The sequence below is a fragment of the Acomys russatus genome, chromosome 29, assembly GCF_903995435.1.
Source record: "Acomys russatus chromosome 29, mAcoRus1.1, whole genome shotgun sequence".
In the NCBI taxonomy this organism is placed as follows: domain Eukaryota; kingdom Metazoa; phylum Chordata; class Mammalia; order Rodentia; family Muridae; genus Acomys; species Acomys russatus.
The window spans coordinates 37,936,249-37,957,135 of record NC_067165.1 but is presented as its reverse complement, the minus strand read 5'-3'; the positions used below and the strand labels follow the sequence as shown (position 1 = coordinate 37,957,135).

Here is a 20,887-nt window from a genome sequence, read left to right as displayed (position 1 = left end):
GAATCTAGAGTTGAAGGCTGACCTGGGTTATATGTTGAGAGCCAGTGTCAGAAAACAAAGTCAAATTTCTAGAAAGACAAAAAGGACAGAGAATGATCACTATCCACGGGGCTCATTTCTCTTTCTTTTTCTTTTCTTTTCTTTTTTTTTTTTTTTAAGATTTATTTATTTATTAGTATATATACAGTGTTCTGCCTGCATGTACACCTGTAGGCCAGAAGAGAGCATTAGATCACATTCCAGATGGTTGTGAACCACCATGTGGTTGCTGGGACTTGAACTCAGGACCTCTGGAAGAGCAGGCGGCACTCTTAACCACTGAGCCATCTATCTAGCCCTTCTATTTCTTTATGTTGTTGGTTTGTTTTGTTTTTCAGGACAGGGTTTCTCTGTATAGCCTTGGCTGTTCTGAACTCGCTTTGTAGACCAGGCTGGCCTCGAACGTACAGCCATCTACCTGCCTTTGCCTCCTGAGTGCTGGGATTAAAGGCATGTGCCACCACGCCCAGCTTCCGCAGGGCTCATTTCAAACTAATGTTTCCTTGAAGTGCTGGAGCACAGAGGAGGAGCCAGGAAGCACTGGGTAGGACCGGGAATTTGACTGCTCAGGGGAATGCCTGCCCAAGGCGCAGCAGGCCTTGGTGGGATCCTCAGTCCCTGAGCCACGTTAATGGCGCACACCTGTCATCTTGAGAAGTAGCAGTGGGAAGGTCCCCAACCTGGACTCCATGGGGAATCATGGTCATTCTTAGCCACGGGAGACCTACCTCAGTGAAACTCATTTGTAGGATGTTATGGTTTCTGTTCTTGGAAATTAAAGGATAGAATCTGACATACAACTCTGTAAGGAACTTCTGCATTCTAGTTTTGCTTTTTCCACTTTCTTTTTTGTTTTTCAGCTGGCTTCAAACTGACAGACACCTGCTTGCCTCTGCTTCCTCAAGTGCTGGGATTACAGTCGAGCTCCAACACAGCCCAGTAAATACTTTGGGAGGGGGGGAGAAGTGGAGGTTGAAACAGTGTTTTTGTGTGTAGCCTTCGCTGTCCTGGACTTGCTTGATAGACCGGGTTGGCCTCGATCTTACAATATTCCATCTGCTTCTGCTTCTTTGAGTGCTGGGATTAGAGGCATGAAATAACATGCAGGGCTGATTTTTCCACTTTTTTTGTTTGTTTTTTAAGACAGGGTTTCTCTCTGTAGCCTTGGCTATTCAAGACTCACTTTGTAGACCAGGCTGGCCTCGAACTCACAATGATCTGCCTGCCTCTGCCTCCCGAGTGCTGGGATTAAAGGCGTGGGCCACCATGCCTGGCAACTTTTCCCATTTTTTATATTCAGCACCTTGTAAGGATCAGACAAACTCCATTTTGAAAAAGAAACTCCATTTTGTGTTAAACCTGGCCAATGGCTGAACCCAGATTCCAGTACAAACCACATACTAGTCTAAAAAAAAAATAAATTCCCCTAGCAACACAATCAGCTCACCTTGGGAAAGTTCAAATACACTCTCTGCTGTTCAAGTTGATCAAGTTGGTCAAGCCAAGACTTGTAACTCCTGCTTGCAGATTTTCTGCCCAAATGCTATCCAATCATCTATTGTAAAACCCATTTCCTTGTCTAAAACCTATTTTTAAAAAAACCCTCTCAATTGAGACTTGAGGCCACTTCCCTGCATCTGCTGAGTCAGTGCATAGGAGGTGTGTCCTGGGTTCGAAACTGCAATAAAGTCTTCCTTGCCATTACATTTGGACTTGGCTCTTGGGTAGTCTGTTTGGGGAGTCTCTCAAAATTGGGGCATAACACTTTTTTTTTGTCATCAGCACCTCTCTATCATTTAGTGTCTGTATGTGATGTTGGGAATGGAACTCAGTACTATTAGGTGTCAAACCCAGAGCTAACAGAGGTGGCTATTAACATACCAGACCTGACACTAACTGCCATCATGCTTCCCAGCATCCCTCAGTGTCTACCTGCTACAGGGTCCTCTTGGGTGGCATACCCCACCTCCTGCCCACTGTAAACTCTCCAGCTCAGGGCTGGCCTGCTCTTCCCACATTGCCTGTGCTCTATATATTCCAGTCATTTTGGTTATGTCAGTATTTTTATTTTTGGCCTCTCTGCCTCTTGATTCTCTTCTCCCCTCTCCCCTCTCCTCTCTCCCCTCTCTTCACATGGCCCAGCTCAGGGTCATGTTCACTCTGTGTCCCTCCAGACACCCCTCAGTACAATCCCTCCTTTGTCCCCATCATACTTATGAATGGTCAGGTCCTCCTTTTATTTTTTTTCCATTCAAGTACACGCCAAGTAAGTACTCTGCTACTGAGCTACATCCCACCTCTTCACTTGGCCTTGGTGAAGGCAAACTTGATCTGAAACAGGTTATCAGTGCACTGTGCCAGCCTCATCCCTGGCCCATTCGTACTGTTTTCCAGCATGGTCTCACGATGCTGTCCAGACTGAGCTCCATCTGCCACCACACTCTTGCCATTCTCCTCCCAGTTTCCTGGAACCACAAACCTGCACCCACACCTGGATCTGAAGAATTAAATAAAAGATGTGCAGTGAGCTGGGTGTGGTGGGGCACTCCTTTAATCTTAGCAGTGGGGAGGCAGAGACAGGCTTATCGCCAGTCGAGGTCAGCCTGGTCTAAAAAGCTAGGAAAGGTCCAGATCTACAAAGTCTAGGACAGCCAGGGCAGTTATACAGATTAACCCTGTCTGAAAAAAACAAAAACAAGCCAGCCTGGTCTACCAAGTGAGTCCAGGACAGCCAAGGCTACACAGAGAAACCCTGTCTCCAAAAACAAACAAACAAACAAACAAACAAAAAACAATAACAAAAGCAATGGATACTGGTCATGACTTTTGGTGGTGGTAATCCAAGCACTTGGAAAATTGAGGCAGATTTTTGATGGCTTGTAGGGTAAGAATCCATCTTAAAACACAAAATAAATCAACTGATACAATTAACCATATTCATGAAAAATAAGATGACACCTCTAGAGGAATTTTAACTCAGAACATGGCAAGAGGTCACATCCAAAGACATTCTAAGAGCCAGGCAGTGGTGACGCACTCCTTTCATCCCAGCACTCGGGAGGTGGAGCAAGTGGATCGCTGTGAGTTCGAGGCCAACCTGGTCTACAAAATTAGTCCAGGATAGCCAAGGATACACAGAGAAATCCTGTCTCGAAAAACAAAAACAAAAAAACCCAAAAGACATTCTAGGGCTGTGTGATACAATACAGACACACCTTTAATGCAAGGACACAGAGCCAAGCCGACCTCTGAGTTCAAGGCCAACCTGGTATAGAGCTTGTTTCAGATAAAGAAAAACTTGTCTGCAGGCGTGGTTCACGACTTTAATTCCAGCACTCAGGAGACTGAGTCATAGTCAGTGCTGTTCAGTCAGTTTGTGTGTTGAGAGGCAGTGCAGTGGAGCTGAGCTCATGGCTGTTCAGTTCTGAGAATTCAGAAGCTGTCTTACTGGGACAGTTGTAGAGAAACGGGTTACACAAAAACAACAAACTAGACATGGGTGGAGACAGAATAAGCAAGAGAATGAGAAAGAGCCAGAAGATTAGAACATATTGCTGGATGTGGATTTCTTTCTTTCTTTTCTTTCTTTCTTTTTTTTCTTTTTTTTCTTTTTTCTTTTCTTTTTTTTTTTTTTTTTTTGCTGTCCTGGACTCGCTTTGTAGACCAGACTGGCCTCAAACTCATAGTGATCCACCTCCCTCTGCCTCCCAAGTTCTGGAATACAGGCCCGTGCCACCATACCTGGCAGCGTATTGGCTTTCATTTGGCTATATTTCCAATTGTATAAATACTACACATAGGAGCATGCACGCACTGCATATAGACGTTGCTCTGTATGCACATTTCACAATCAATACAGTCCTTAAGCATTTTGTTTGTGACGCCTGAGGATCTTTAGAGTAACGCATTTCCCAAGGGCCACACCTCATTCCTGCTCCTGGGTTATTCTATAACATTACCATTACCTAGCAAATTAAAATACCAAGTGGTGGCCAGGTGGGGGGAGGGGGTGCATGCCTTTAATCCCAGCACTTGGGAGGCAGAGGCAGGCAGATCACTGTGAGTTTGTGGCCAGCCTGGTCTACAGAGTGAGTCCAGGACAGCCAAAGTTAACACAGAAAGACCCTGTCTCGGAAACAAAAAAGAACCAAAAAAAAAAAAAAAAAAAAAAAAAAAACCAACAAAAAAACAAAACCCACCAAGTGTGTTCTGGGTCTGGTGGTGCATGCTTTTAATCCCATCACTCAAGAGGCAGAAGCAAGCAAATCACTGAGTTCCAGGACAGCCTGGTCTGCAAAGTAAATTCAGGAGAACCAGGGCTGTACAGAGAAAACCTGTCTCGGGAAACCAAAAACCAAACCAAAACAACAAAAATCCCCACCAAGTGTGAAAGGATCAAATGATGAAAGACACACAGCTCAAGAGCTGAGCTGATCCCATGTACTACATTCTGTGGCTTGAGATCTCTAAGGCTGCATCTCTGTGTCGGCCCGCAAGGACAGTAAGAATGGAAGCTGTCCTTTTGAGTCAGAAAAAAACAGGCAAAAGCCTAGGTGGTGCCCAGTTTGGTTTGAAGTGAGCACCCTCCCCTCTTGTAACAATGCACTCAGCATCTTAGCACTTCCACGTGCGTGTCCTAGGCACACGCACAATTATCCACAATTTGCACCTAGCAACTGAAAACAACCTGTGAGCCCTGGATACATAGGGCTACGTATACACTCATCTCTGAAAAATAGTGTACATTCTCTGCCTCCAGAAACCAATGTACACAGTTCTGTTCATGTGTATGGGTGCCCATATCTGACCTTGAAGCACAGAAGTCCAATTCAGCCTGAGGTTTGAGTGCTCTGAATAAAAATATACCTTATAATTTTGGAAACCTATGTGAGGCCGTATCTTTACTTCATTAAATTCAGGGCTAATAACCTAGAAATATCTGACTCTGACCCAGCCCACCTGTAACACCTGTGTAGCCACTACCCTTTCATTCCTGACTCCATCCAGAAAAGTCCTCTGTTCTCTATGGGCGTGCCTCCAGAAAACCCATGTTTCTAATTGTCTTGGGGCACTCACAGTGCCTCATGAAGAGCATCCTGGAACACACATTCTTTTGTAAGAGAAAGAGCTGGGCATGGCGGTGCATAGTTTTAATCCCAGCAGTGCAGAAGCCCCAGAGGGAGCAAGACCCATAACAAGACAGAGAAGCAGAGCCTCACAGCATCAGGTCCAAAGCATCATGCCCAGCCTAGATGTGAAAGATGAACCAACGTGAGGAAGGAGGTTGTGGTCATCTCTTCATCCTGATGCGAGTCACCCCACCACCTTAAGGAAACTGCACTGCACATGAAGGTTGGGATCCCCTGCAAAGACCTGACAGGAAAACCCTGGTGATTGTCTCCTCTCTGGATTATGTAGGACACTGAATGGTGTTAGTGCACATTTCACCGCCAAAGGAGATGAGCTCTTCTGAGCCAACATTTCAACTGTTCTGGAAGTATGAAAAATAGTTTGTTGTTCCACCCAGTCCTCACTGTGATAGGTCTCTGAGCGTTAATGTTGTAAATAATGTCAACTCTGACTTCTACCAAGGTTTAAATACAAGGCCATTGTGTTGGAAATGTCCCTGCCTTGGTATACACTTGGTCCTCTTTTTTCTGACTCCAGAACACAGATGCACTCTCATCCCATTCTTCTCCATGTCAAGCTCAGCCCCTGTGATGGGAATGCACTAACTATGTCATCTGAGTGCCAGTGACAAGAACCTTGTCCCTAGGATGCTATAACCTACACAGCTCTGAGACTGACCTGATTAGTGATGAGCAAAGAAAAGACACAGGTACAGAGATGCTGGTAATGGGTGCGCTGTGTGATCTGATGGAGACACACCTGCAACCCAGAAACTCAGCACATTTATTGCATGCAATCCACACAGGGGGCAATCTACTCAGGGAAAGGAGCTTCAGATGCAACAATCCTAGAGGAGAGAGTAGTTGTTGATACTTTCTGCAGAGGCAACATCCATTTTCTGGATCAGAATAGGACCCTGCCTTTCCAGTGTGTCTCAGGCACTGAGGTACTTGACATATGGACGCTTGTCAATTGGGTGCATTCATTCAGGATTTCATCAGTTCCCCATAACAGGCTTCCATTTCTCAGTTCTAGCATCAATCTTGCCACATTGAGGCTGGAAGAAACAGCACTGGGTCTCGTAGAGAAAGGACCCACAACACTTGTAGCGTTGGCTTGTAACAAAAATGTCTCTCTTAAGCTGTCTTTTGGCCCTGAGTATATCCAGGAGCTCAGGGCAAAGTTGTCCCATTCTGTATGTTAGTCTTTCATCCATGTCATTGTAGCACCCCAGAGGGCCAGGGTACAGCTTCTGGCTCAGCTGGCTCAGCTTGGCTGTGTGGTGCAGGAGTTGCTTCAGGGCAGGCAGAGAGTTTATTGCCATAGAAATTGATTGACCTTGGTGAGCTGGGAGCATCGGCTCAGGGCAGGCAGGAGGGCACTGACCTGAGAGTCCCCTATCCCAGTCCTCTGCAATTCCAGGCTTTGCAAGGTGTCTCTAACTCTCTCAAGGAGAACCCCAGGAGGCTTCAGGGATAAATCACAGTGTAGCACTTAGGCTCAGGTGTTTGAGCTCACAAATCTTCAAACAATGGGGCAGGTAGTCCAAGTCTGCCTGTGAGAGGTGGCAGTAAGTGAAGGTCAGACTCTCTAAGGATAGCCCAGGAACCTGTGGAGGGAACAAATAGTTGGTTTCAGACAAATGGTGTAGAAGCACCTTGAGGAATTAACAGTGAGGCAGCTTGGCCCTTTTCTTAAATTCATTCTAACTCTATGATGGAAGTCAACCTAGGTCACACCTCCTGTTGTCTGTTCACACAATTCATAGTATTCTAGTCTGAGGCCTGTGGGCATCACCGTGGGCATGGTTCAGGGAATGGCAGGAGACCACAGCAATGGCTGTTATCAGGCCAACATGGGGCATGTAGTCAGGACTGCCTACCTCAAACAAGATTCAGCATCTTCCTGTGGTGTCCCTAAGGTTCCCCGACCCCTGTTCCTCACTAAGGCCATGTCCCTGTTCCCACCTCAGCCCAGTGTTTCACATTTCCCATCTACTCAAGCCTTTCTAGACTCAGAACTACCTTTCACACATGAGCAGTTAGAGTCATCCCTGTGCCTGGTCACACAGGTTAGCACAGAGCTCATCTGCTCAGATATGCTGTGTCTCTAACACTGCTAGGGTTCCAGTGACCTGACCATCAAGGACCCACTAACCTGAAAAGAAAAAGAGAAGTGTTTTCTATGGTCGGCTGGACCCTCTCCGTCTCTCCTTACCTGAGGAAGTCTGACAGATGGCCTTCTAGAATGGAGACATCCTTTATGAAGAGATTCTGGATACTGTGAGGTTTGGGGAAGTAAGAAGTTAGGGTCCTTATTCTCTGTTGAAGCGGTTCAGAATCCCTCAGATAGTGATCGCGTGTGATGTCATCCAGTGTGAGCGTGTCAAGATTTTTCATCTGCTCGATGTAAGGCCGAAGAGGAGCCAAGTGTTCTACACACATAATATTCAGCTCCAGTTCCTGCAGACAGACTGGCTCTATAATCTGGAAGATTTCTATGAGAGTGGGGTTGGGTGAGTCCCAGATCTGCAGCTTCCTACAGCATAGATGAACGGCATCTTTCCGCAGATGAGCCCACTGCAGCAAGTACATAGTGTACTCGTCACGCCTACCCTCCTTGTGTTTGAGGTCAGTTACCACCTTCAAATATTCCTTCATCCCTGAGTCAGGACAGGTCTCTACTGGCTGTTTCTGTGTCGTGACCTGTGGCAAGCAGTCACCTTTATGAGAGCCAGCCCATCTGCCCCAGAAGTCACGGTGCACGTTCCTCAAATCGAGCACCCTGAGTTTGCACCTACTGTGGAGAAATGGAGATCATTTTTAGAAGAGAATACACACCTCGTACCCCACTTCTCATCCACACGTCTCCCTTCAGCTCTCCCTACTACTTTGCTTTTCCCTATGCCTAGAATCATGAGCAGGCTCTCCATCTCAATAGAAGGATCTTTGCCAGAAAGGCATCTTCAGCCTTGTCTAACTTCCCTCCATTCCATTCCCCTTAATTCTGACTCCAACCACGAGTCACTTGTACCTTTGCGGCAGGCAGGAAAAGGCACAGTCTCACAGGCTGTGTCGACTCTCTCCTGTGGTCTCCGTTCCTCATTATTGCTCAGATGCCTGAGACTATTCCCGAGCCTCTACAGCCCTCTAAGCTGATGCTCTCAGAAGCCTCTGATCCACCTTTGACCAATATTCCTGTCCCTAGTTGCCCCTTCTCAGCACCCAGAGAGCCCTCCTCCCCCCAACCAGTCTTGCTCACCTGGGGTGAACCTTCTGTGTAATCAGCACATCTAGTCCCTCAAGCAGAGCCTTTAAGGTCTTCAGGTGGGGCTCCTTTACCCGGGCACCCACAGGGAGGCATGGGAAGGGCCAGGCTGACACCATGGCCTTCAGGATCTTTGTGCGTCTGTAGCTGAAGGCCTCCTCAAACATGGCTGGGAGCAGCTGCATGGGTAGGTAACTCTACAGCAGCTATGGCCAAGGCCTCCTCCCTCAGTAGCCTCTGTCTTGCCTGCTCCAGGAGTGTCAGTGGGGCCTGGACTCTCATTGTGACCGGTTTTAGAGACTGACACTGGAGAAGGATGGAACAAAGGTGCCATTAACGACAAGAACATTAGCAAGCCATTCTCCCCACCAGAGATCTAGAGAGCTAGATCACTACAGATGGGCCGGAGAAATCATTTTACCAATCTGATTACCCTCTCTTGGTTTTTGTTTTCTTTTTTCTTTTTATGACAGTGTCTTTGTGTGTATCTTGGCTCTCCTAGCATTTGCTCTATAGACCAAGGTGCCCTAGAACTCAGAGATTTACCTGCCACCTACTTCCAAATGTTGGGATTAAAGGAATGCACCACCAGCATATGCCAAGTGTCACCACTGCCAGGCTGTGTTGGTTTTAAAGCCATAAATCTCTTCTCTGTGGTGAGTAACTTCTCCAAAGCACTCTTGTTTCCAAAGACCCTATCCAATCCCAAACACAGCTCAGGTGAATGCAACACACTGAGAAGAGATCACCAGGAAGCTTGAATGTTCAGCCCTTGGTTTGACTGTGCTCAACCTTCAGGATCTCAAAGAAGTAAAAGAAAACTCTGTTGGTCTCTGTTCACCCAGCTGTCCTGCCTGGAACAAGGATGGAACCTTTGACATGGGCATCTTCAGTGATTGAGATTAATGCTTGATTATTGCCTGGACTGGCATTTGGGGAAAGTGGCACGTAGGCTCCACGCTTGAGCTTTCCAAGCTACAGAGACGAACAGGTTAGGAAGGAAACACTAAAGTTAGTGAACTTCCAGTATTCACCGCCATGGTCTGTAACTTTATGAAACATCAAGAAAGAGGAGCCTATGAGATGGAAGTTATAATTCCCATGCTGAAGGCAGGAAGCTGGCTAGTTCAGTGCCATAACTGAATACTTCTGAGCATCAGAACAGCCTGAGATCTGCAGAAATTCAAGCCAGATGCCCCCACACCATAAAAAAAAAAGTAAAAAGAAAAAGGAGCAGGAAATTTCAAGTGATGGTCAGATCTTTTATTTGTACCCTTTATAAAAAGAAGGTTGTTTGGGCTGGAGAGATGGCTCAGAGGTTAAGAGCACTGAGTACTCTTCTAGAAGTCCTGAGTTCAATTCCCAGCAACCACATGGTAGCTCACAGCCACCTATAATGTGATAGGATGCCCTCTTCTGGCCTGCAGGTGTACATGCAGGCAGAATATTGTATAAATAATAAATAAGATAAAATAAAATAAACACATTTTAAGAAAAAAAAAAGGTTATTTCTATAAGTTTGCGGACATCTTGAGGTCAATGAAGAGAAAAGACCACCTATCAACCAGCAAGCATGATTGGTAGATATCATTTTTGTTTTTGTTGAGACAGTCTTAACTCTGGTGGTTTTTAAACTCACTAGGTAGATCAGGCTGGCTTCAAACTCACAGAGAACAGCATGCCTGTGCCTCTCTGTCTAGTGCTTAGATTAAAGGCACACCCAAGCATTCCTTAAATAACATAAAAACCAGATCAGTAGTAAAGGCACCTGTAATTCCAGCCAGAATTACCTGGATCCTAACTGAGGTTCTTACTGAGACTGTCTCAAAAACAAGCAAGCAAGCAGACAGACAGACAGACAACCAAACACAGAAAGCACAAATGATCCACTTAATGGTTGCATATAACCAAGAACACACTGGGATAGTCTGGCTAACCAGCCCTCAGGTGGCTGAGATGGGAGACTCTGTGAGTTCCAGCTCAGGTATGCTGATGGAGCTGAGAGACTTACCTGAGGGGACCACTGGTGAGCGGTCTCCATATCCAAGCATAGGCAGGCTGTGGCTTCAGTCTCCAAGACTCTGAGGATTTCCCTGGCTGCTCTGACCCTTATATTCCTTTCCACTGATCCCTCCCCTTTGTAGCCACACCCTCCCAGCCAGAGTCTGCAGTCTGATTCAATAACCAAGTCTCAGCAGGGCAGTGGTGGCTCAGGCCTTTAATCCCAGCCCTCAGGAGGCACAGGCAGGTAGATCTCTGTGAATTTGAGCCCAGCCTGGTCTACAAGTGAGTCCAGACAGCCAAGGCTCCACAAAGGATCCTTGTCTCCACCACCAAAGCAAACAAACAATGAACAAACTGTAGGAGCTGGAGATATGGCTCTCAATGACTAAGAGCGCTTGCTGCTGTGCCAGAGAACCCAGGTTCCATTCCAGGGTATCCAGCGCCCTCTTCTGGCATCCACTGGCATTAAAACCCTTTTGTGGACACATCTTACATACAAGCTGGGAAACACTCATAAGTTAACATACAGACTGATGGGTTCCATTACAGTATTAGCCTCCACGTAAGTCATTTACTCCCTCCTTACTCAATGACCTCGGCTCGCTTCCTGCTTTTCCACAATGCTGGAAGCTGCATTTTGAACCCCCCAGTGGCTTTCCCACTAACACACCTCCAAACCTCTAAGTTCGGAAACTCCTCCCACATTTCCATGGATCTGAGCCTTGCATCCCATTATTTATTTTACATCTTCCAGGCTGTGTGCTGAACTCACCCCTTGGAAACACTTTCCACTCCTGGAGAAGGCAAGGCTGCATCCCTCTGTCTGAACATAATACCTTGTGTTTGTTTTTTATTTTTATTTATTTTGAGATAAGGGTTTCTCTGTGTAGCCCTGACTGTTGTGTAACCCACTCCTTAGATTTGGCTGGCCTTGAACTCAGATCTACCTACTTCTGCCTCCAAAGTACTGGGATTAAAGGTGTGGCCCAACAACACCCTAGCTATTTTTATATATTTAAAGCCTTGTAATTAGCCAGATCTGGTGGTATACAGCTTTGGTTGTTGATTCAGGCTGGGAGCCTGTGGCTGCAAAGGGGAGGGTTTTATGGAAAGGTATATAAGGGTCAGAGCAGGTAAAGAAACGCTTAGGCTTGGGAGCTGGAGTAACTTGGAGTCACTACCTACCCCTGCTGGGATCTGGAGACCTATTATTCTATTCAGACCAGGTAAGTCCCTTAACTCCACCAAGACACCCCATTTCACCAGCAGAGTCTAGCCTTGAGTTCACCTCAATGTATCATCTATATCTTTTTTTTTTTCTGGCTTTTGTTTCTTCAAGACATGTTTTTTGGTTTGTTTGTTTTTTGTAGCCTTGGCTGCCCTAGACTCATTTTTCAGAACAGGGTCACCTTAAACTCACAGTGATCTGCCTGCCTCTGTCTCCCATGTGCTGGGGTTAAAGGTGTGCATCACCATGACAGCTCAGTTACATCTTTTTAAGTTTACTGATTTTGGGGTGGGGGGATAAAGACTTCCTATTTATGGACTAGAATTCACAGAGATCTGGCTTCCCAGCTATCTTAGGGCTGGCTCACCATCAGAGTCAGGGTGTGTTGTTTATGTCAAATCATTATTTGAGTCTGTTTGTGGTTTCTGTTTATTTTTGAGACAGATCCACTCTGAATATCACAGTGACCTTTGAACTCCAGGAAATTCTGAGTGGAGTTACAGATATGACTCATTCAAGTGCCTCTACTGTGGTTTTTGTCTCTATATGGGTGCGGGGGGGGGGGTGGATAAGGTTTCAGACAGATTTTTCTTCTGTAGACCTTACTGTCCTGGAATTGGCTCTGTAGACAAGTCTGTCTTGAACTCATAGAAATTGCCTACGGAGCCGGGCGTGGTGGTGCACGCCTTTAATCCCAGCACTCGGGAGGCAGAGGCAGGCAGATCACTGTGAGTTCGAGGCCAGCCTGGTCTACAAAGTGAGTACAGGATGGCCAAGGCTACACAGAGAAACCCTGTCTCGAAAAAAAAAATTTTTTTTTAAAGAAAGAAAGAAATTGCCTACAGAATGCTGGTGTTATAAGGATTAAAAGCTTGTGCCAATCTTTAGGCCAAATTAAGCCTGGCACTCTTGAGCAAGAGGCTGGCTGATTTCTGTGAATTCAAGGCCAGTCTGGTCTACAGAGTAAGTTCCGGATCAGCCAGTGGTGAGATTCTATACCAACAAAAGTTTTCTCTGAGTGTCTGTACATGGTCTCATTGTGAAGACCAGATGTCCTCCAACTTACATGAAGTAGTCACATCTCTCGTCTCAGTGTTCAAGTTAAAATTGTGAATTACATGTTATACTTAATATATATTTCATGCTGTCTTGTCTTCCGCTAGTTTTTGAGAGCTGAGGTAGTAACCTACCATGACCTTGAACTACTGAGTTTCCTGGCTCTAACATGAAAATTGTCATCACCATCTCATAGTCCTACCCTCCTGATGCTTTATAAACACTTGCTGACCTTGGCAATGGCTACCGAAGGTTTGCTGAGTCTTAGTGTTTCTTTTTGTTTGCCTTTGTTTTTCAAGACAGGGTTTCTCTGTGTAGACTTGGCTGCCCCGGACTTGCTTAGTAGACCAGGCTGGCCTTGAACTCACATCAATCTGCTTGCCTCTGCCTCCTAATGCTGGGATTAAAGGCGTGCACCACCACACCCGGCTCTGTTAGTGTTTCTTTTCCATGCTGTCCTGCTCTGTACCTCGGAGAGCAGAAGCTTGAAGTCCTCCTGCCCTGAAATGCCAGGACATGTGTTAAGCAACAACTGAAGGCAGTAACTAATGATAGTGAGGGGTGGGCAGTAGGGAGGCAAAGGCAGGTGTATCTCAGTGAGTTCAAGGCCAGCCTGGATTACAACACACATAACCCAAAAAACTAATGATGATGCACATTTCACAGATTCCACAAATTATTCCATGCAGGGTCAGCTGGGAGAATGGTGACTGGGAACATTGGGAACCAGGTGTTTCCTTTTATATCTTTGAGGTCCTGGAGAGTTGAGCACAGTCTACTCATCATCAAACCATGGCCTGAGCCTTCAGGGTTCCTGGTGCTTCCTTCCCAGTCAGATGTACTCAGCCAAGCTGTGGTTGGAATTGGATGGGGTTTTGGGAATGGGGGCGCTTTGGAGAGGATTCACATGCTAGAGAGGAGAATTTTGGCTTTAAAATCAGTGGAGGCCAAGCAGTTGTGACACATCCAGGCAGACAGCTCTTGGCATAGGCTCCTGGTGGTGACCTGTTAAAGTAACTTTTATTTGCTAGATATAACTGTCTCCTTGGAGGCTAACTGCCTCAGTCGGCTGATCTAGGCCTCCATATTATCTCTTCTAGGCCTAGGTTGTTTTCAGCCTTTAAGACTGACTGCTGTGGAGCCGGGCGTGGTGACACACGCCTTTAATCAATGCACTCGGGAGGCAGAGGCAGGCGGATCGCTGTGAGTTTGAGGCCAGCCTGGTCTACAAAGTGAGTCCAGGATGGCCAAGGCTACACAGAGAAACCCTGTCTCGAAAAAACCAAAACAAAAAACAAAAAAAGACTGACTGCTGTTAAGGTCACCCTTTGTAACTCTCTCTAAATCTGACTGGCTGGTTCACCTCCACTGTTCTGGCTAAAACTCCTCTCCAAGCTGACTGATTAAAACTGGCTTTTTTTTTTTCAGTGTCTCTGACTTGCTCTGCTTGTCCTCACAGTAACCTTGGCAATATATTCTAATCTTCTGGCTCCTTCTCGATCTCTGGTTCATTGGTCATCACTAGTGTCCAGTTTGTTCTCTCTCTGAAATCAGTATAAGGGCATCTGTGCCAGTAAAACTACCTTTTTCCAGCGGGCGTGGTGGTGCATGCCTTTAATCCCAGCAGAAAGGAGGAAGAGGTAGGGCAGATCTCTGGATTTGAGGACAGCCTAGTCTACAAAGTGAGTCCAGGACAGCCAAGGCTACACAGAGAAACCCTGTCTTGAAAAACCAAAAAAGAAGAAAAAAAGAAAAAAAGAAACTGAGCTCTTTCCCATCACCCCAGCAGTGACTGGCCCTCACAGCTCCCTGTGTGGAGAGAAGTGCTTCCTAAGTTTCTTGTCATTAATGATGTCTCTGCTTTTGTGCTTCTCCAGGATCGTTATTTTTGAAAACTACTCACAATGACACACCAGGCCCCACCCACACTCCTGCGGCTGGCAAAACAGAGTCTGTTGAGGGAGGAGGCCTTGGCCATTTCTGCTCTGGAGGACCTGCCCATGGAGCTCCTCCAAGCAGTGTTGGAGGAGGCCTTCACCAAGAGAGACCCAAAGATCCTGAAGGCCATTGTGTCTTCCTGGCCCTCCCCATGCCTCTCTGTAGGAGCCCTGATAGTGGACAGCAGACTGGATGTATTGAAGGCTGTGCTTGAGGGAGTGCATGTCCTGACTGCACAGAAGGGTCCCTCCAGGTAAGAGAGATCAGCTAAGGTGGAGGAAGGAGGAAGGCTCTGTGTGCAGAGAAGGAACAGCTGGGGACAGGGAGTATTTGGCTAAAGGGACGTCAGAGGCTTCTGACCGCGTCAGCTTAGAGGACTGGAGAGGCTTGGGCTCAATCTCAGCCCCTTGGGCAAATCATGGAAAATGTGGAGGACACAGCAGAGTAGACACAGCAGTGGAGAACAGGCCTTTCCATGCCTGCCTCAAAGGCACAAGTGAACTGAGGTCGGGGTTAAAGGGAACGGAATGGAGGGAAGTGAGACAAGGGGAAGCTGCGTCTCTGGCAGAGATCCCTGTTTACTGAGAATGAGGCTCTGGGTGTGATTCTGGGCAAAGGGACAAGCAACGAGTTTGAAGAACTAGCAGAAGTGTGCGGTGTGGAAGAGAATCAGTCAGAATGTAGGGTGTGTCCTCCCTTCTGAGAATTATGTTCATGTTTCCCACACAAGGCGCCAACTCAGAGTGCTCGATTTGCGGAATGCGCCCCATGACGCTTGGAGTCTAATTGCTGGATCCTTTGAAGATGAGTGTTTACCAAAGCTCATGACACAGAAGCCGCCAGTGGAGAGCTGTCCTGACTCTGGGCTGAAGAGTTCTTTGAAGGTGATAGCTGATCTCAAGCTCCAGGACAGGAAGCTGGATGAATGGGACGCATGCTTGCTGCAGTGGGCCCGTCAGCACCAAGGTTCCACTCATCTCTGCTGCAGAAAGCTGCTGATTTGTGACCAGCCCAGCCCCACTCTCACAGACATATTCAAGTCTGTAGATCCAGCCTGTATCCAGGAGTTTCATCTGACTTGTCTGTGTACGGAAGAGTTGGCTTTTCTTGAACCTTACCTGGAGCAGATGAAAAATCTTTCCACGCTCACACTAGGACTCTTTGTCTACCCGTTCCCTACGGACTATCCTCAAGAGCTCATAGGGAGAATATATGTGTTGAGCTTTCAGTTGTCCCAACTCCACTGCCTGCGGAATCTCTGTTTAAATAACTTAAAAGCTGTTTATGTCCCCGCAGTACACTTTATCAGGTAAGAAATGGTAGACAGTGTCCACAAGGAGATGGGAGACACATCTCTTTTCTTGCAGGTCAGCTGGTCCTTGGTGGACTGGACACTGGAACCCTAGCAGTGTTAGAGACACAGCATCTATGAGAGGATGAGCTCTGTGCTAACGTGTGTGAGCAGGCACAGGAATGAGTCTAACTGCTCGTGTGTGAAAGGCTTTTCTGAGTCTACAAAGGCTTGAGTAGATGGGAAATGTGCAATACTAGGGTTGAAGGTGGGAACAGGGACATGACCTTAGTGAGGAACAGAGGTCGGGGAACCTTAGGGACACCACAGGAAGATGCTGAATCTTGTTTGAGGTGGGCAGTCCTGACCTGATAACAGCCATTGCTGTGGTCTCCTGCCGTTCCCTGAACCATGCCCATGGTGATGCCCACAGGCCTCAGACTGGAGTGTTGTGTTATGTGAGCAGACAGCAGAGCAGAAGGTGTGACCTGGGTTGATCTCCATCATAGAGTTAGAATGAATTTGAGAGAAATGTCATCTGCTTCCCTGTCAATTCCATCAGCCCTCTTCACCATTTTCCAGCAACCAATCACTTGTTTTCTCCCCAGGTGCCTGGAGAAGCCCTTGGAGACCCTGTCAATCATTTGCTGCCACCTCTCACAGGCAGACTTGGACTACCTGCCCCACTGCCTGACCGTTGGTGAGCTCAAACATCTGGACCTGAGTGCCACACGTTTGGGTGGTTTCTTTGTTAAGCCTCTTGGGCTTCTCCTTGAGCGAGTTAGAGGCACCCTGCAAACCTTGAATATGGGCTGGTGTTCTATGCGGGACTCTCAGGTCTGTGACCTCCTGTCTGGCCTGAGCCAATGCTCCCAGCTCACCAAGGTCAGTTTCGCTGGTAATAAACTCTCTCTGCCTGCCCTGAAGCAACTCCTGCACCACACAGCCAGGCTGAGCCAGCTGAGCCAGGAGCTGTATCCCGCCCCTCTGGATTGCTATGATGACATGGGTGATATTCGCAGAGACAAATTTGTCCTAGTTTGTCCTGATCTCCTGGATATACTCAGGGCTAAAAGGCAACCTAAGAGCGTCTGTTTTAATAGAAACCGATTATTTTACTCTTATGGGTTCTTGGTCTATGACCTGGAGACTTAAGGTTTCCATTGTCCAGCACCAAATGTGCTATGGTTGATGCTGGGACCGAGAAATGGACGCCTAGTATTGGGAATTGGTGAAATTCACTGCTGTCCAGAACATTGATATACCAAGCACCTCAATACTTGAGACCCTGGAAAGAAGAGGGGCCTCCCCTGATGCAGAAAATCAATGTTCTCTCTGTGTAGAAAGTGTCAACCACTGTTTCCTTCTCCAGGATTAATGCAGCTTGAGTCTGTTCCCCATAGAAATCCTCTACCTTGATAAGCTAGCCCTCTCTGTGGATTGTATCAATAAATGTGCTGAGTTTCTGTGAGGTGTATCTCCATCAGAGCACACAGCCCACTCATCACATTTCTGTACCTGTGTCTGTGTTTTTTTTTCCCCATCACTCTAATCAGGTCAGTCTCAAAGCTGGGACAGTCATAGCACGCTAGGAAGAGGTGTCATCAATGGGTCCAGAGCACATGGCTTCATGTAGCGTTCAGTGTTTTGGAAACAAAATGGTGTGTAGTGCATTCACATTACAGAGATTGAATTTGACATTAAAAAACAAAACAAGACCGGGTGGCAGAGGCAGGGAGATCCACTGTGAGTTCGAGGCCAGCCTGGTCTACAAAGTGAGTCCAGGACAGTCAAGGCTACATAGAGAAACCCTGTCTCGGGAAGAAGAAGAAAAAAAAACAACCCCAAAACACAGCAGCAGCAACAAAAGACAGTGGGATGATGGGCCCCATATCTTCTGGAGTGGTAAAAACAATTTATGCATTTTCAAATGATTTGGAGTCAGCAGGACAATCATGAACGTGTAAACACAGCTCTGGGAAGTGAATGTGTCTCCATCATGGTAGCTGTAAAGGAATAACCAGAGCCTGGAAACCTGAACAGTGATATTTGGAGTCCTCAGTCAGTGACCTCCCCAGATGGTTCCTAGGTTCAAGGTCAGGAGAGTCCTGTGGCTTTAGGGGAGGAAAGACACTGAGCTGTTCATCAACGGGGCTCAAACTGCAGAACTCCCTCTCTGCCTTAAACACCTTGGAGTCCATTCCTTCCTCCCAACCTTTGCCTCTGTTACATCCTGCTGGTGTGGCTGTCCGGTGGGTTATGTGCAAAGGTTTTCAGTTATATGTGAGCAAGGCATATTGTAATGTAGTATATTCAGGCTACAATGTGCAATTGAGCTGTAAGGTTGGCTGAAGGAAAGTTAAAACAGATCCAATGGTGTTGGGTCTGACACCAGTATCTCTCTCTCTCTCTCTCTCTCTCTCTCTCTTTGGCTTTGTAGACCAGACTGGTTTTGAACTCATGCACTGCATCAAACCCCGCCACCCTGAGGGCTAGAATTAAAGGCTTGGCTTTCTTTTTCTTAATTTCTTCCTTCGTTCCCTCTTTTTGCTTTAAGGACAGCTCGGGCTGTCCTGGAAGCCACTTTGCATACAAAGCTGGCCTTGAACCCACAGAGTGCCTGTTTCTCAAGGTCCGCAGAACTGGATCTTTTTTAATTGCCAGGCATGGTAGCACACTTCTTTAATCCTAGTACTTTGGGAGGCAGAGGCAGGCAGATTTCTGTGAGTTTGAGGCTAGCCTGATCTACAAAGTGAGACCAAGAAAGCCAAGGCTGTTACCCAGAGAAGCCCAGTCTCTAAAAACCAATACACACACACACACACACACACACACACACACACATTCAGAATGTAGTTTTCTCTCCCTCCACTTCTCCTAGGACTCCCCTATCACGATATTCAGCACTCTTCAACTTCTCTTAAAATCAGAGGCCCTCCATGGATATCAATCTGCCTTCCCATATCAAGTTGCCGCCATAAATCTGGGCATGTCTCCTATGGGGCCTGGAAGAGGCAGCCCAGTAGAGGGAAAGAACCCTAAAGAAAGGCAACAGAGACAGACCCTGCTCCCTCTGTTAGGAGTCACACATGAAAGTGGTGGAACTGCTACATGTGTGCAGAGAGCTTAGGTCAGTCCTATGCATGCTCCCTTATTGGTGGTTCTGTGTCTCTGTGGCCTGGTTAGTTGATTCTGTAGGTTTTCTTTTTCTTTTCCCTTGGTGTTTCCAGGCAGGGTTTCTCTGTGTAGCCTTGGCTGTCCTAGACTTACTTGTAGACCACCTACCTCTGCCTCCCAAGTGCTGGGATTAAAGGCATGTGCCACCACGCCCAGCAGTTCTGTAGGTTTTCTTTTGGTGTCCTTGACCCCTTGGGAGTCTAAACAAGTACAGTCACTTTGAAAATCCAATTGGAGGAGGCCATGATTGTGCACACCTTTAATCCCAGCACTTGGGGAGGCAGAGGCAGGTGAATTGCTGTGGGTTTGAGGCCAGCCTGGTCTACAAAGTCCAGGACAGCCAAGGCTACACAGAGAAACACTGTCTTGTTTTGCTTTGTTGGTTTTTTGAGACAGGGTTTCTCTGTGTAGCCTTGCCTGTCCTGGACTCGCTTTGTAGACCAGGCTGGCCTCAAACTCACAGCGATCCACCTGCCTCTGCCTCCCTAGTGCTGGGATTAAAGGCGTGCGCCACCATACCCAGCCCAGAGAAACACTGTCTTGAAAAAAAGAAAAATCAGCTGGGCGTGGTGGCACATGCCTTTAATCCCAGCACTCAGGAGGCAGAGGCAGGCAGATCTCTGAGTTCGAGGCCAGCCTGGTCTACAAAGAGAGTTCAGGACAGCCAAAGCTACACAGAGAAACCCTGTCTTGAAAAACCAAAAAAAAAAAAGAAAAGAAAAAAGAAAAAAAAAAAAAAAGAAAGAAAGAAAGAAAGAAAGAAAGAAAGAAAAAAGAAAGAAAAAGAAAAGAAAAAAATCAATTTGGCAGTTTCTCAGGTATTTGGGAATCTGTTCACATTATATTCCTAGTAGCTTTATTCATACTAGCCAGAAACTGGAAACGACCTAAATATTACTCAGCAGAGAATGGATGAAGAAAATGGTACACTTATATGGGGTATTATTCAGCTATGAAAAACAAGGACATCATGAAATTTGCAGGCAAATGGAGAGAACTAGAAAAGATCATCCTGAGTCAGAGAACCCAGACCCAGAAAGACAAACATGGTTTGTATTCACTTATAAGCAGATAGTGACCATAAAGTACAGGATATATCCATGCTATAATCCACAGACCCAAAAGAGCCAGGTAAGAAGGAGGCTTTTGAGGTAGGAAAGCAGGCAGCAGTTTGGGTGGCGCCCCATTTGTTTGAGTCATGCAAAATCCTCTCACCTTCGCATTGCAGCTGCACCCTCTCATGTCCTTGCAGAGGGAGTTTGGCTATGTGTTGGGGACAATAGGCCATATGGCCAATGTTCAGCCATCTTGTCCACCAAGTCTCTGTCTTTCCCAGAGCTTGCCTTTCGCCAGAAACTAGCTGACCCTGTTGTGAGTCAGCAGTTAGACGAAAGATAGAGAGAGAGAGAGCAACCCTGTTGTGATTTTGCAGTTAGACTAAAGATAAAGATAGAGCAAGATATTCTGTGTGGCAGAAAGTTATGGCCCTGCCTGAAATTCCCTGTGTTTTGAGATAGCCTGCAGCTGGGTTGCCATAGCAATATGCTTCCCTGTCTCCTGCCTTATAAAAACTGCTCTTGAAAAATAAAGTTTGAGAGGGCTGGAGACGGCTCAGAGGTTAAGAGCACTGTCTGCTCTTCCATAGGTCCTGAGTTCAATCCCCAGCAACCACATGGTGGTTCACAACCATCTATTATATGATATTATGCCCTCTTCTGGCCTGCAGATGTACATGCAGGCAGAGCACTGTATACACA

The 20,887-nt window shown here is 46.7% G+C and overlaps 1 protein-coding gene across 1 annotated transcript; it reads left to right on the top strand.

The window, feature by feature from the left end:
- The first annotated feature begins 14,628 nt into the window (after positions 1-14,628).
- On the top strand, positions 14,629-17,108 carry LOC127211264 (oogenesin-1-like). Its single transcript, XM_051171090.1, has 3 exons — positions 14,629-14,915; positions 15,393-15,971; positions 16,562-17,108. Exons 1-3 carry the CDS (start codon positions 14,629-14,631, stop codon positions 17,106-17,108), a joined length of 1,413 nt encoding a protein of 470 aa, XP_051027047.1.
- Positions 17,109-20,887: the final 3,779 nt, after the last annotated feature.

Coding starts and splice junctions, on each gene's coding strand:
- LOC127211264 (XM_051171090.1), top strand. CDS start 14,629: ATGACACACCAGGCCCCACCCACACTCCTGCGGCTGGCAAAACAGAGT. Junction 14,916..15,392: donor GCACAGAAGGGTCCCTCCAG/GTAAGAGAGATC, acceptor TTCCCACACAAG/GCGCCAACTCAGAGTGCTCG. Junction 15,972..16,561: donor CCCGCAGTACACTTTATCAG/GTAAGAAATGGT, acceptor TTTTCTCCCCAG/GTGCCTGGAGAAGCCCTTGG.